The sequence below is a fragment of the Pseudochaenichthys georgianus genome, chromosome 4 (assembly GCF_902827115.2).
Source record: "Pseudochaenichthys georgianus chromosome 4, fPseGeo1.2, whole genome shotgun sequence".
Lineage (NCBI taxonomy): Eukaryota > Metazoa > Chordata > Actinopteri > Perciformes > Channichthyidae > Pseudochaenichthys > Pseudochaenichthys georgianus.
Genome location: NC_047506.1, coordinates 12,523,768 through 12,538,221, shown reverse-complemented (window position 1 = coordinate 12,538,221; position 14,454 = coordinate 12,523,768). Strand labels below are relative to the sequence as shown.

At 41.1% G+C, this 14,454-nt stretch overlaps 1 protein-coding gene across 1 annotated transcript in view; it reads right to left on the bottom strand.

Moving 5' to 3' along the window:
- Nucleotides 1-14,454, bottom strand: part of LOC117445549 (atrial natriuretic peptide receptor 2-like) — a 52,244-nt gene that overhangs the window by 34,614 nt on the left and 3,176 nt on the right. Inside the window, exons 5-6 of the mRNA XM_034081289.1 lie at nucleotides 13,841-13,941; nucleotides 12,974-13,076 (exon numbers count right to left, since the gene is read on the bottom strand). Of these exons, the coding sequence (XP_033937180.1) occupies nucleotides 12,974-13,076; nucleotides 13,841-13,941 (204 nt within the window). The remainder of the gene's footprint in view (nucleotides 1-12,973; nucleotides 13,077-13,840; nucleotides 13,942-14,454) is intronic.

Sequence of the window (14,454 nt, the reverse complement as noted above, 5' to 3'; positions counted from 1 at the left end):
ATCCTATTCTCCGCCAGTATCCCCCGCCCGTGCAGTTGCCCCGGGGCCGGAGTTGTCGTCATCTAGCCTCCCACCCCATCCAGAGCCTACGCCATCTGACAATGTCACTTCTACACCCGTAAGCCACGAAGAGAAACCGTTCAGCCACAACAAAAGGAAGTTTGTCGGAACCTGGAAAATGAAGTTCCCTTGGTTGTGCTATAACAAACAAAGTCATAAAATGTATTGCACACTATGTGTAAGGGGGAAAAAGCACAACGTGTTCACCGCGGGGACGTCCAACTTCAGGGTGAAGACTATAGAGATGCACATAAAGGGGGTAGATCACAACGCATTGCTAGATGCACAGCATTTATGAAGAAACAACGTTCAAGTTGCCGTTAATCGAATGGTCTGTGCCAGATCAAAGGCGGTAATTGCGGCCAAGAGGAATGTGTATTACCTGGCAAAAGAACTGTTGCTGACACACACAAACAAAAGCTTGAATGAACTGTGCATTCTGCAGGGATGTGAAACCTTGGCAGAACTGCGCGTTTCAGAGAACGCCCTCACAACGACATAGTGCAGGACATGCAGTGCGCCGTAATGTGCTGAAGGAGGATTTAATTGCAAAGTTAAATAACTCAACATTCAAGGGGCTCCTGACTGACGAGTCCACGGACATTTCGATGGAAAAGCTTCTTTGCACATATGTTAACCTAATAAATGACGGTGACTTAGAAACCCACTACTTGTGCAACACAAAGATTACTGCATGCAACGCTGCTACCGTAACGCAAACCATTAAGGAGCAGTTGCAAAATTACAACATCGACCTGAACGACGTAACTGGCGTCCGTACAGATGGGGCAGCGGTTATGACTGGAAGAGAAAATGGGTTCGTGGCGCGTTTTAAAAGGGAAAACCCAGCCATCGGTGGCACACACTGCGCTGCACATAAGCTAAACTTGTGTGTCCAGCAGGCTGCTGTGGCGATACCATCCCCCCAGCGCTACCAGAGGACGGTGGGCAGCATCTATGGATACTCCAACAGCAGCTCTCGGCAAGCACGGCTTAAAGAAATGCATGTCATCCTGGACACTGATGACGTTCAGCCTGCTGTAACCTCAACGATCAATGCGCTGTGAGCCATGCAGATTAGAGATGAAGGTGGCCCACAATTCCAAGAATTCCTGGCCAACATTGCGGAGAAAAACGGCGAGATGTATTTTAAGGGAGAAAAGATAAAGGCCACCAGGACGATGCGGCAAGCCGTGGATGGTGTAAGGCAGCGCTTCCTCGACACCCTCATCCAGAATATTGAAGATCGTTTCCCCGACATCGGCCTCTTTTCCGCTTTTCGCATATTTGACCCATGGTGTCTGCCACGGAACAACACTGAATGTGTGCGATTTGGACGTGATGAGCTGCAGACCATCCTGGATCACTTGTGCCCAGCGGGACGGGAACCTATCGTTGACACGGACACCTGCAGCGCAGAGTGGTCACCTTTTAAGGAGCTGGTCCATGCAAACTACAGCAAAAATTCCTTCCAGGAGTTGGTGAAGATCATGGCTACACAACATGCTGACTTCCTACCTGAAACCACAAAGCTCCTGGCTGCAATCTCGGTCATTCCAATGAGCACAGTGCCGTGCGGACGTGGATTCAGCATTCAAAATCGCATAAAGACCAAGGGCAGGGCAAGAATAAAAGCAGAAAATCTCGACGTCCTGATGAGAATCTGCATTGAAGGACCACCCATTGAACAGTTTGACTTCTACAGAGCCCTGGAAAAGTTTAGAGTGGAAAAACACCGCAGGTACAGGTACATTATGTATCATGTAACAAACGTTACGTTACTATTGTCTATTGTGTGTGTAAAGAGACAGTATATAAAAGTAACGGTGTCATTCAAAATTGTGTGTGTGTGCATATATACGTAAAGCAATAGTATTTATAAAGCAATAGTATATCGCTTTTCATTACCGACATGCTCTTTTCATTACCATAACACTTCCTTAATAAGTTCATATTTTGATAGGAATATGGAAAACCTTCAAATTTTCATTTTGTACAGGAAATGCTTGGTATGTCTGTTCATATTTTAAAATAGTCTTTTTTCAATCAATTGTACAATTTACACCACAGTAAAAGTCAATGTGTGGAACATAAAATTGTGTTACGGTAATGAAGTTAATAACTAAAATTATTATATTATTATATATTTACCTGAATTATTACACTATGTGACTACTTGTGACTATTGACAGCAGCATACGTTAAAAAATAAAATGCCAAACATTTACTCAAATATTTAGTTATCATCAATTGAAAATGTGTTACGGTAATTTATTTGGTCAATGACTCGTTAAAACTCTCTAAAAATGTGTTTTAAAACATATACAGAACTTTTATTTTACTACTGTACGACTAGTTCATTTAGAACCTGGTTGATACTAATGAGAAAAATAATTTTCAAAATCTGCATCGAACTGTTTTGGCTCATGTTACAGCAAGTTCATGAGAATCACCATGGCTTTGCCATTACACATATTTAATATACATTTCTGTTAACACTAGAACCGCGAACAGCGTCAGCACCTACATAGATATCATTTTAAAATCATTTAATTTGTTCCTCTTCATAATTTCCTTATAAACTAAGTAGGACGATTTAAAACTCAGTTAATTGGGTTAATTTAGAAATTGCTTCAGTTTATCATCATAACAGATCAAAAAGTTCAGATTCATTTTACAATAAATCAAGGAATGATGCACTTCTACAAACAAAAACAACATAATTAAAACATTTAAACAAACTACTAAAAGTAGATGAACTACATTATTCAAAAGTTTACAGTAACTTCTGATATTAACACAGGGGAAATAAACGAGGCATCTCTTCTCTCTCTCTCTCTCTCTGACAGCCCGTCAGTATCAGGGTTAGTCAAAATGAATCCCTTGGCGGTTCTAGTGTTACTTTACCGTTTTGTCTTCCCTTTGCAATGCTTAATCGATTTGAAACCAAGTCTAACGTAGCTTAAACGTAACGTTATCTTTCTAGCTAACACAACACATGCACGCACCTTTCTCTGTGGGTTTTTTTGTAGTGACGAATGAAGTTGGATGTTGTGGTGGTCGTGTCACTGATCTTTATGCTGCAGACCCTGCATACCGCTGTTCTCTTCTTATTACCGTCATCGACAAAATAATACTTGAATCCAAACTTCACTATTTTTGGAGTAAAGCTAGCCGCTGCCATGTTAACTGAGACTCCTGCCTTCTAGTGGTTTGCCAGGTTTGCGCGCATGGCGCTATAATATGAAGGTAGATATGGTGCAAAATGCGAGAGCCTGATGTGAGCACTTGCATACAAAAAATCTGAGCTTGTGTGCATACATTTACACTTGTATAAAATATCCACCTAACTGTGAACCAAATCTACACTTGTATAAAATATCCACGTAACTGTGAACCAAATGTACACTTGTATAACATATCCACGTAACTGTGAACCAAATTTGAAGTCACAGAAGGAAAAAAAAAGTTTTGTAGTTTGTAGAAAAAAAATGAACTTAGTGATGAAATGTTCACTTGCAGAAAAATACATATTTTTAAAATATATTTTCCATTACAACTGCAACTTGGTTATTACAAGTTACAACCTCTCAAATCAGTCATTACAACTTGACGAATCTGCTCTGTGGCAGTATAAATCGACGAATCTGCGGTCTTGACTTTTGCTACACTTCTTGCGATAAATGTGTCGCAAAAGTAATTTTCACCTGTAGATGTGGGGGAGGGAGGGGGGTTGGAGCGAAGGGGCGGAGCTATCAGAACGACGAGGCTCGGGTGACTGGAGACTGCAGGGCTAACGGTTCGTGTCGCTACCAGTCCCCTGACATGATGGCGCTTCAATCAACGGTAAGTTGTTCCCATTACTTGCCCAGTATTACTTTGAATATTATTATTGTGATTGAGGATTAAATCCGCTTTGAAGACCACCGTTTTATATCGTGCAGTTTAGCGGCAAAATAACATCAGTTAGCCAGCTAACGCTAGCTTTGTTGAGTTTATGCTAGCTAAACAAGTAGTGGCTGTAGTCTACAGCAGTAATTAATATATTATAGCCTACTGCTTTGGCACTAACGGTTGATAACCGTTTATGAAAATAAAACCAATTGAACTGTACTGAAATAATGACAAGTTTTATAATTAATTGTCTTGGGCTCCTGCTGTGTTTTTAAAGCCTTTGTAAATGATCCATGCTATTTTCTATTTAGCTAACGTCGAAGTAATTACAATATGGTTGGTTGAGCTGGAGTTCATTATTGAGCTTACACGTTAACGTCAGTCATCTGAAGAACGAACCCAAACCTTGTTGTTTTTATTAATTGTATTAATTCCATAAGTTCCACTAAACTTGAAGAATCTCGTTTAATTTGGCATATTACTCTCAATGAATATAAGAAAGCACTGCGTAAAGCGAGAGCAGCCTACTACTCTTCATTAATAGATGAGAATAAGAATAATGCAAGATTTCTTTTCAGCACTGTAGCCAGGCTGACAGAGAGCAATAGCTCGATTGAGCCTTCTAGTAATGATTTTATGTGCTTTTTTAACGATAAAATTGTTACTCTTAGAAACAAAATTAATGACCTCTTGCCTTTGACCAATATAGTGTTATCAACAGCTCTCGGAAATGTAAGCTCTAATATTACACCAGATAGTAAACTAGAATGTTTTTCAGCCATAAACCTTGAACAATTAAATTAAATGATTCTCTCTTCTAAACCATCAAAGTGTATGTTAGACCCAATTCCAACTAAGCTGTTGAAGGAAGTTTTTCCATTAATTAGCACTTCTTTATTAAATATTATGAATATGTCTTTATTATCAGGCTATGTTCCACAATCATTCAAAGTAGCAGTGATAAAACCGCTTCTTAAAAAGCACAACCTCGATCCAGAGGTTTTAGCCAACTATAGACCTATTTCTAATCTTCCGTTCCTCTCAAAAATTCTTGAGAAAGCAGTCGCAAAACAGTTGTGTGATTACTTAAAAAACAATGATTTATTTAAAGATTTTCAGTCTGGCTTTAGAACACATCATAGCACAGAGACAGCTCTGGTTAAAGTCACAAATGACATTCTAATAGCCTCTGACAAGGGACTTGCCTCTATTCTTGTTTTGCTCGATCTCAGTGCTGCATTTGATACTATCGATCATGATATCTTATTGCAAAGACTAGAGCACTTAGTTGGCATACAGGGAACTGCTTTAGGCTGGCTTAGGTCCTATCTATTTGAACGCTCTCAGTTTTTACGTGTCAATGATGAATCTTCCACGCAAACCAAAGTTAGCCATGGAGTGCCACAGGGCTCAGTGCTCGGACCTATTTTGTTCACATTATATATGCTTCCGTTAGGCAATATTATAAGTATTCTGTACATTTTCATTGTTATGCGGATGATACTCAACTATATTTATCAATCAAGCCTGATGAAATTAATCATCTAAATAAAATTAAAGACTGCCTCAAGGACTTAAAAACGTGGGTGACCTTAAACTTTTTGATGTTAAACACGACCAAAACTGAAGTTATTGTACTTGGCCCGAAGAATCTACGAAACAAATTATCTAAAGATATACTAACTATGGATGGCATTAATTTGGCCTCCAGTGAGACTGTAAGGAATCTTGGTGTTATATTTGATCAGGATTTATCCTTTAATGAAATCACATAAAATCAATTTCAAGGACCGCCTACTTCCATCTACGTAACATTGCAAAAATCAGGCATATCTTGCCTCAAAACGATGCAGAGAAACTAGTCCATGCATTTGTTACTTCAAGCCTGGATTATTGTAACTCTTTATTATCAGGGTGTACCAAGAAGTCAGTCAAGTCGCTTCAGCTGATTCAAAATGCTGCAGCTCGTGTACTGACCAGAGTTAGGAAAAGGGACCACATTACTCCTGTTCTGGCTGCCTTACACTGGCTCCCTATAGAACACAGGATAGAATTTAAAATTCTTCTTCTCGCCTACAAAGCCCTTAATGGGCAGGCGCCATCTTACCTTAAAGAACTCATTATACCCTACTGTCCTACTAGGGCATTGCGTTCCAAGAATGCAGGGTTGTTGGTTGTTCCTAGAGTCTCTAAAAGTACAATGGGAGCCAGAGCCTTTTCTTATCAAGCTCCACATTTGTGGAATCAGCTTCCAGTTTGTGTTCGGGCGGCAGACACCCTATCCGTTTTTAAGAGTGCGCTTAAGACCTTCCTTTTTTATAAAGCTTATAGTTAGGGCTGATTAGATTCAGCCCCTAGTTTTGCTGATATAGGCTTAGTTTGTCGGGGGACATCTTACTTCTTCCTTCTCTCTGTCTATACCTGTGTACTCTCATATTCCGATTAACCCAGCTTCCCCAAATTTCTTTCTTTTTGGTGTCTATATACACTGGGATCCGGAGTCATGGATGATCCTGCGGTCCTGTGTCCTGGATCGTGAGCCCTGGATCTTGAGTCGTGGCTGTGGTCCTGGATCATAGGTCCTGGATGGATATCCTCGTGGATTCATCTTCCTATTATACACACATGCATTTCCAAACATTTGGACTACCTATGATGCAAATGTATTATCTTTTCAATTTACACACGGCATCTATTGCAGGTCTGTCCGTCCTGGGAGAGGGATCCCTCCTATGTTGCTCTCCCTGAGGTTTCTCCGATTTTTCCCTTTAAAACTGTGGGTTTTCTCCGGAAGTTTTTCCTTGTACGATGTGAGGGTCTAAGGACAGAGGGTGTCGTATTGTCATACTGATATTCTGTACAAACTGTGAAGACCACTGAGACAAATGTAACATTTGTGATATTGGGCTATATAAATAAACATTGATTGATTGATATTACCAAATTGATATCAAATAAACAGTAAGCATTGGTAACACAACTTCCAAAGTTACAGTAAAATAAAAAGGACCCTGACTCGGACAATACACAATCCAACATGTTCAACAGAAGAGAATAAGTTATATTGTTTGTACACATGGTACTTTACATATATATATATATATATATATATATATATATCTGTTTGTTTAAGGTGTCCAGGTGAGGCAGACAGGCAGGACCAGAGAGTGAGAGACAGAACTGGACTCCTCACAGCAGTGAACTTCAGCACAGGTACAAAGACTCTATTTTTCATACTGTACAAAGAATCAAGAAAGATATTGGTTTAAATGAATGAAGTATTGACTTGAATACACTGATATACATTCCATTAAACAATACTAAATACTAGATCACCTACACATCAGTTAAGTTGAGGGTTTTTTCCATGCAAAAAGTTACATTTAGATATTTAGCAATATGACTTTGTCAGCTTTCTTAATTTAATGTATTGAAGGCAAAGATATTTAACACATAGTGAGAACTGCTACTATTTATCTATATTGTCTGAAAAAATGTGGTAAGTTATTCTTTCAGTGAGACAACAGAGCAAGCTTCTACAGTTGCACTACGTTTTGATAACAGTTCAATATTATTTTGATAATAACATATATTTCAATGTTGATGAACTTCATACTGTTCATTCATAATCTGATTACAATTAAAAAATAATTATATCAACAGCCCCTAAACACACAAACACACCTCTTTCATAAATAACACACTTGTTCTGCAATAATATGTTTTATGTTTCCTGTCATTTTTGTTAGGAAAGGACATGCCTGAAAGACACAACATTTTCTCCTTCTCTGTGGGTCAAGAAGAACATCCAAGAGGAACATTAAAAGCTGATGTTATGAGATTGTAAGACCAGTACAGGACATTCACTAAGAAACTACTTTTATTGTGAAAACAAAGATCTGCACACCGAATATTTTTGTAGTCTATCAGGACCATCATTTGTTTGTGACGCTCCCTGCACCTCAGAGAAGAGGTGGTTATAGTCAGGCTTATAAAGTGTGGCGAAAAACATAAGAGGCTTCTCAATTCTTAAATGTCCCCTCCTCTACTCCCCTCCTCGACTCCCCTTGTATTTACAAGTATTAAAAGTAAGCAGAGGACACCAAACCAACTGAGACCCGTCTGTCCGCCGCATCTACGCACTGTACAACACACACCTACACACTGTACCACACACACACCTACACACTGTACCACACACACCTACAGCTCCTAAAGCATATAATCAGGCTACCTACAGCCGTTGTGTATTTTATTATGTGAAGCACTAAATGGTCTTAGAAAAATATCGACTCTTTGTTTGTAGATATCTACTAAACTAAAGCAAATAAAGAGAGTAGGCCTGTTATACTGAGTGATATATATTATACACACTGCTCTGCTTTCTGCACGGACCTCACAGCTGTTCTCACTGGAAACATCGCGATGCGATGAAAGCAGTTTCTAAAATAATATCCAGGGGATGCATGCAGAGCTGTCATTGGCTGAGATAAGTCCGGCCGTGCGTCACGCCTCCACCGTTCCCGGAAATGCATCCGCGGAGGAGCCGTGGAGGAACCATCAGTGTATCCTCGGTTAAAGATCCTCCAGAGAGCCTCCTCGATGCTCGATCCTCGGTGTGCATTTAGAGAAATTAGATATCCTTCAAAATGGCGCGCTGAAATTCATTTCCGGGTCACTACCGGAGGACCGAGGAGTCGAGGAGGGGACATTTGAGTATTGAGAAGCCTCTCTTGTCAGCTGATGGAATGCATCTACACTGAACAAAAATATAAACGCAACACTTTTGTTTTTGCTCCCATTTTTCATGAGATGAACTCAAAGATCTAAAACATTTTCTATATACACAAAATAACCATTTCTCTCAAATATTGTTCACAAATCTGAAAAAATCTGTGACATGGAGTTCGCAGGACCCCCGGCAGTAGAGCAGTCGGCGGGGCCTCCAACGGCACAGGACATAGGGTTGGCAGGACACCCTGCTGAAGAGTAGTCGGCGGGACCCCCAACGGGACAGGACATGGAGTTGGCAGGACCCCCAGCGGAACCTCCAACGGCACTTGAGTGGGGACTTGAGTAGGGACAAGAGAAGGGACTCGAGTAGGGACTGGAGAGGGGACTTGAGATGGAACTTGAGAGAGGGCTAGAGAGGGAACTCGAGAGGTGACTCGAGAGGGGACTCGAGAGGTGACTTGAAAGGGAACTCGAGAGGTGACTTGAGAGGGAACTCGAGAGGTGACTTGAGAGGGAACTCGAGAGGTGACTGGAGAGGGAACTCGAGAGGTGACTCGAGAGGGAACTCGAGAGGGAACTTGAGAGGGGGCTCGAGAGGAGACTCGAGAGGGAACTTGAGAGGGGGCTCGAGAGGAGACTCGAGAGTGGACCTGAGAAGGAACTTGAGAGGGGACTCGAGAGGAGACTCAGGAGGGGACTCGAGAGGAGACTCGGGAGGGGACTCGAGAAGAGACTCGAGAGTGGACTGGAGAGGGAACTGGAGAGGTGACTTGAGATGGCCGATACACCGACAGGACTCGGGGAGCTGGCGTCGGATGGAGAGCCAACAGGAGACGAGGTGCTGGAGTCGGCCGGTATGCCGACAGGACACGAGGAGCTGGCGTCGGCCGGAGAGCCAACAGGAGACGAGGGGCTGGAGTCGGCTGGTACGCCGACAGGACACGGGGAGCTGGCGTCGGCCGGTATGCCGACAGGACACGAGGAGCTGACGTCGGCCGGAGAGCCAACAGGAGACGAGGGGCTGGAGTCGGCCGGTACGCCGACAGGACACGGGGAGCTGGCGTTGGCCGGAGAGCCAGTACTGGAGCCCGAAACTGGAGTCAGGACGATGGCTACTGGGGCCGGTACTGAAGCCGGAACCATGGCTGCTGGGGCTGGAACCATGGATGCTGGGACCAGGACTGGGGCTGGAACCATGGCTTTGCATCTTCCAGAGACCTTTTGGAGGCTCCGTGGACCTCCAAACGCCAGACGGGTTCCTGAGAAAAGGTCTGAGGCTGGAACTGGAGCCGCTGGAACCGGAACAGAGGCCCGGACCATGGCTGTGTGGGCCAGGTAATCGAGCAAGGAAACTTAGCGCTGCGGGCCGGTACTGGTGCATGGATCCATGGCTGTGGAAACCGGAACTGAAGCCGGGATCATGGCTGTTGGAGCACGGGCTGGAATCCTGGCCCTGCGTCTCCTAGAGGCTTTTTGGAGACTCCGTGGACCTCCAACAGGACAGTAGTCGGATCCCAGGAAAGGGTTAGAAGCTTGAGACAAGTCGTCAGGGCTACTTGTAAAAGTTTGTAGCCACTCAGGCAACAAGCTCCTGAGCCAGGGCTTGCGAGCAACCTCCCAGCGTGCCTCCTTCAAAGCAGCCTCTTTACCCCGTCTAGATGAGGCATTCTTCCAGGTGTAAACAATTTACTCCAAAGAGTATCCAAGACATTCCGCCTGTGGGGCCAAAACATTAAAATCTGCTGAGTCCAAATTTGGTCGGTTCATTCTGTTACGGTTGGGTGAAGCAGGTAGGACTCAAATGCAGAATTTAACGAAAAGCGAACTTTATTAAATAATAAAAGCTGTGGCAAAAAGGCAGTATCCAAAACATCCAAAACAAACGAGCAGCACAAGGAACACAGACCGTGGAATAACATGGAGGGGAAACAATGAACCGACATGAAACACAGGGGAAGACTAGACTAAATACACAGAAGGGTAATCACAGGACAAGACACAGCTGGGCAGGGGAGGGAGAAACACAAGGGCAACAGGTGAACACAATGAGACAATCAGACACACCAGGGAAACTAACGACAGGGAGGAGGACCAGACAAAACACAAGGAGGAAGACAAAACACCGAATGAACAGACTTACAAAACCCATAACCAGACAGACAACACTAAAACCGTGACATAAACCTAGGAGTGTGACATAAACCTATTAAATGTAGAAGTAAACACATTTAGTCAAATAAAGTAACAGATTAGGCCTGTGCAGTTGGTATCAGCTTTGCCCAGCATGGGCTCCTCCATCAGGCCTGGTCCTCCTCGCAGAGGAAAGACCCTCAGTCCTCTCCAAACCAACAGACAGGACGTCCATCACACGGAGGTTTCTCCCTGAAGTCTCTGCAGCTCTCTGGACACCACGCTGTCTCAATCCGTCCACACTGAATATGAGAGGGGGAAAATGAAAATAATAAATGCTTTAGACAATAAGAAATATACAGTTGAGTTGCTCAGTTTTTTTTCGATTGTCAATACTATTACTGTATAACTAATATCTCAGGTTAAGAGGCACATTCAAATAAAGATTGGTCTTTAAATACATTTGTCTCTTGAATTGTCTGTCTAAAGTCAAGGATCTAGAACTGGTACTTAGTTGTAATGGTACAGTCTGGTTATTATGCTGTTTGAAGGAGGCCTCACAGGTAAGAGCACTAACTAGCTACCATCACATGTACCTTAGCTTGACTTAAATGTATTAAACGTATAGTTCAGTGATGGCAAAATATAAATAACTAATGTCATGCAAACATATTAATATTTGCTTGATTCCAGATTTGAATTTAGCGCAATTGCATACAAACATTAAGGGATTTTAAGATTCTGAAGTCTTCGTTCTAAATAGAAAATAGCATGGATAATTTCCAAAGGCTTTAAAAACACAGCAGGAGCCCAAGACAATTATAAAACTTGTCATTATTTCAGTACAGTTCAATTGGTTTTATTTTCATAAACGGTTATCAACCGTTAGTGCCAAAGCAGTAGGCTATAATATATTAATTACTGCTGTAGACTACAGCCACTACTTGTTCAGCTAGCATAAACTCAACAAAGCTAGCGTTAGCTGGCTAACTGATGTTATTTTGCCGCTACACTGCACGATATAAAACGGTGGTCTTCAAAGTGGATTTAATCCTCAATCACAATAATAATATTCAAAGTAATACTGGGCAAGTAATGGGAACAACTTACCGTTGATTGACGCGCCATGTCAGGGGACTGGTAGCGGCACGAACCGTTAGCCCCGCAGTCTCCAGTCACTCGAGCCTCGTCGTTCTGATAGCTCCGCCCCTTCGCTCCAACCCCCCTCCCTCCCCCCACATCTACAGGTGAAAATTACTTTTGCGACACATTTATCGCAAGAAGTGTAGCAAAAGTCAAGACCGCAGATTCATCGATTTATACTGCCACAGAGCAGATTCGTCAAGTTGTAATGACTGATTTGAAAGGTTGTAACTTGTAATAAACAAGTTGCAGTTGTAATGGAAAATATATTTAAATAATATGTATTTTTCTGCAAGTGAACATTTCATCACTAAGTTCATTTTTTTTCTACAAGCTACAAAACTTTTCTTCTGTGACTTCAAATTTGTTTCACAGTTACGTGGATATTTTATACAAGTGTAAATGTATGCACACAAGCTCAGATTTTTTTTCAAGTGCTCACATCAGGTTTTACACGCTCTCGCATTTTGCACCATATCTACCTTCATACTATAATCACGTTTTTCGAAAAAACTAAACGTAATATCTCACTACAAAAACAAATGCAAATATTTAATTTTAAACAGTCAAGTACTTTCAAGTCATCTATCTCAAGCTTAAGTCAAGTCTCAATTCATGAATACCAAGTCAAAGTCAAGTTAAGTCTTTTATCAATGTTAGTCAAGCAAGTCTCAAGTAAAAAAATATGCGACTCAAGTCATGTGACTCGAGTCCCCACCTCTGCTGGGTAGTTTGAATTCTCTTTTAAAACATCTCATAGTAGCTTTTTTTACAGCAACGTCCCACGCGAGTTGAAATTTACCTCAATGTTTCTGCACAAGTTCATGAGAGTGTGCTGTTACTGCCTTTGTCTGGTTAAAAAGGTAACTTATGTAATTAAGTCTGCAGTGCTCAATTGTCAACACTGCAAATACTATACTGTATAGCATTGAGTTATACATATCAAGGCCACAGCCCAGGCATTATTTAGAACATACTGTAGGAATCAAGATATCCACAAATAGGAACTGACCTTGAGCACTGACAACAAGCACTTTGGACTCCAGCGCTGCGTGCATCTCTCCAATTTTGACATGAGCAATGACTGAGGTGACTCCCACGTGAATCAACACCACCTTTTTGGAAAAACACCATAAAAGAAATGATACTGTGGAAGAATTATGTCATACTGTAATTATATTAGTTAGTCTCAGTCAACAATATAAATCACATTTATTGTTTTATTAGTAACTGAAACAACAAAATTATGTTTGACCGTCCTTTAGTTAATTAAATACAATGCATGACAAACAGTTCTGTGTACTCATCAGGCCATTTATGGTTATTATAGTTTAAACCAAATACAAAGAAAACAAACCAACAGCTAACCATCAGACTTTATTTTATAAAGCTGTCTGATCCAAATGATCTGAAACCAATAAGCGCTGTATGCATCAGTCAATCATTACAATTGTTACCGCAGCAACAAAATTGTATTAAACATTCAATGCCTTTTTTACTTAGTTTTCTTTACTTTTACAGTAATTTGACAGGTCACATCTCAAAGTTGTCTTAGCAGACAAGTACTTACATCCTGGTTCCGGGTTGCATCATGACAAACCGGCATAACAGAGATCAGGCTTCACAGATCAGGCATCACTTTGATCAAAAGTATGTCTTTCATGTTTTGCAAAGTACAATTTTAATTCCCGCACTAACAGAACCGTTAAAGTTGAACTTCTGCCTTTTGACAAACTTAGGATTTCTTGGGACATGTATGTCTTTGTGTATAAATAAACTACAATTAAGTATTTGCAGGGATACAGGGTTGAACGAAATACTACAAACATGTTAAGACTTTACCCATTCTTTTGAAGAATTTTGTTTTGTGTTGGCTCACCTTTGAATTCCAGTATTTCTGGGACATTTTGCCTGCTTGGGAGACAGTGTGAGTCACGATTTTACCATCGTCAGGAATCCACGGGCCACAGATGCCTCCTTCTTTCTGCGAAGAGATGACAGAGTTTCAGTTTCAGGAGGTTCAAAGTTCAAAATTCCCTTTAGACACTTAATTGTTGTGTAAGTAGGTGCGGATCTTTGGATAAATAGAAGGGTTCAGCTTTGTGTTAACCCACAGAGTAGATCACTAGAATAACTTTTAGAAGAAATGTTTAATAAAATTGAAAAACAATTATTTTATAAATTTGCTCTGTTGAGCTTAAAACTATATTCCAGAATTCTAACTAAAGTCATATTTTGTATTTTAAGGGACTAAAGTTTATGAAAATATCAAATCTTAAAATAAACGTTTAGAAAGAGTGTGTAAATAAAAGGCCCAACAATTCTGTGACAATTCCCTTCAGTGTAATGGTATAGCCAAATTTGAATTTAGATTTTCATTTTTGGAATGAGGTTATGTTCGAGATATTGTAATGCACTGTGGTAACTGTGGTTACTTAAATGAAAATTGATAATTAAAGTTTCAAAGGTTTGAAAATGAAATTGTTAAAAGCA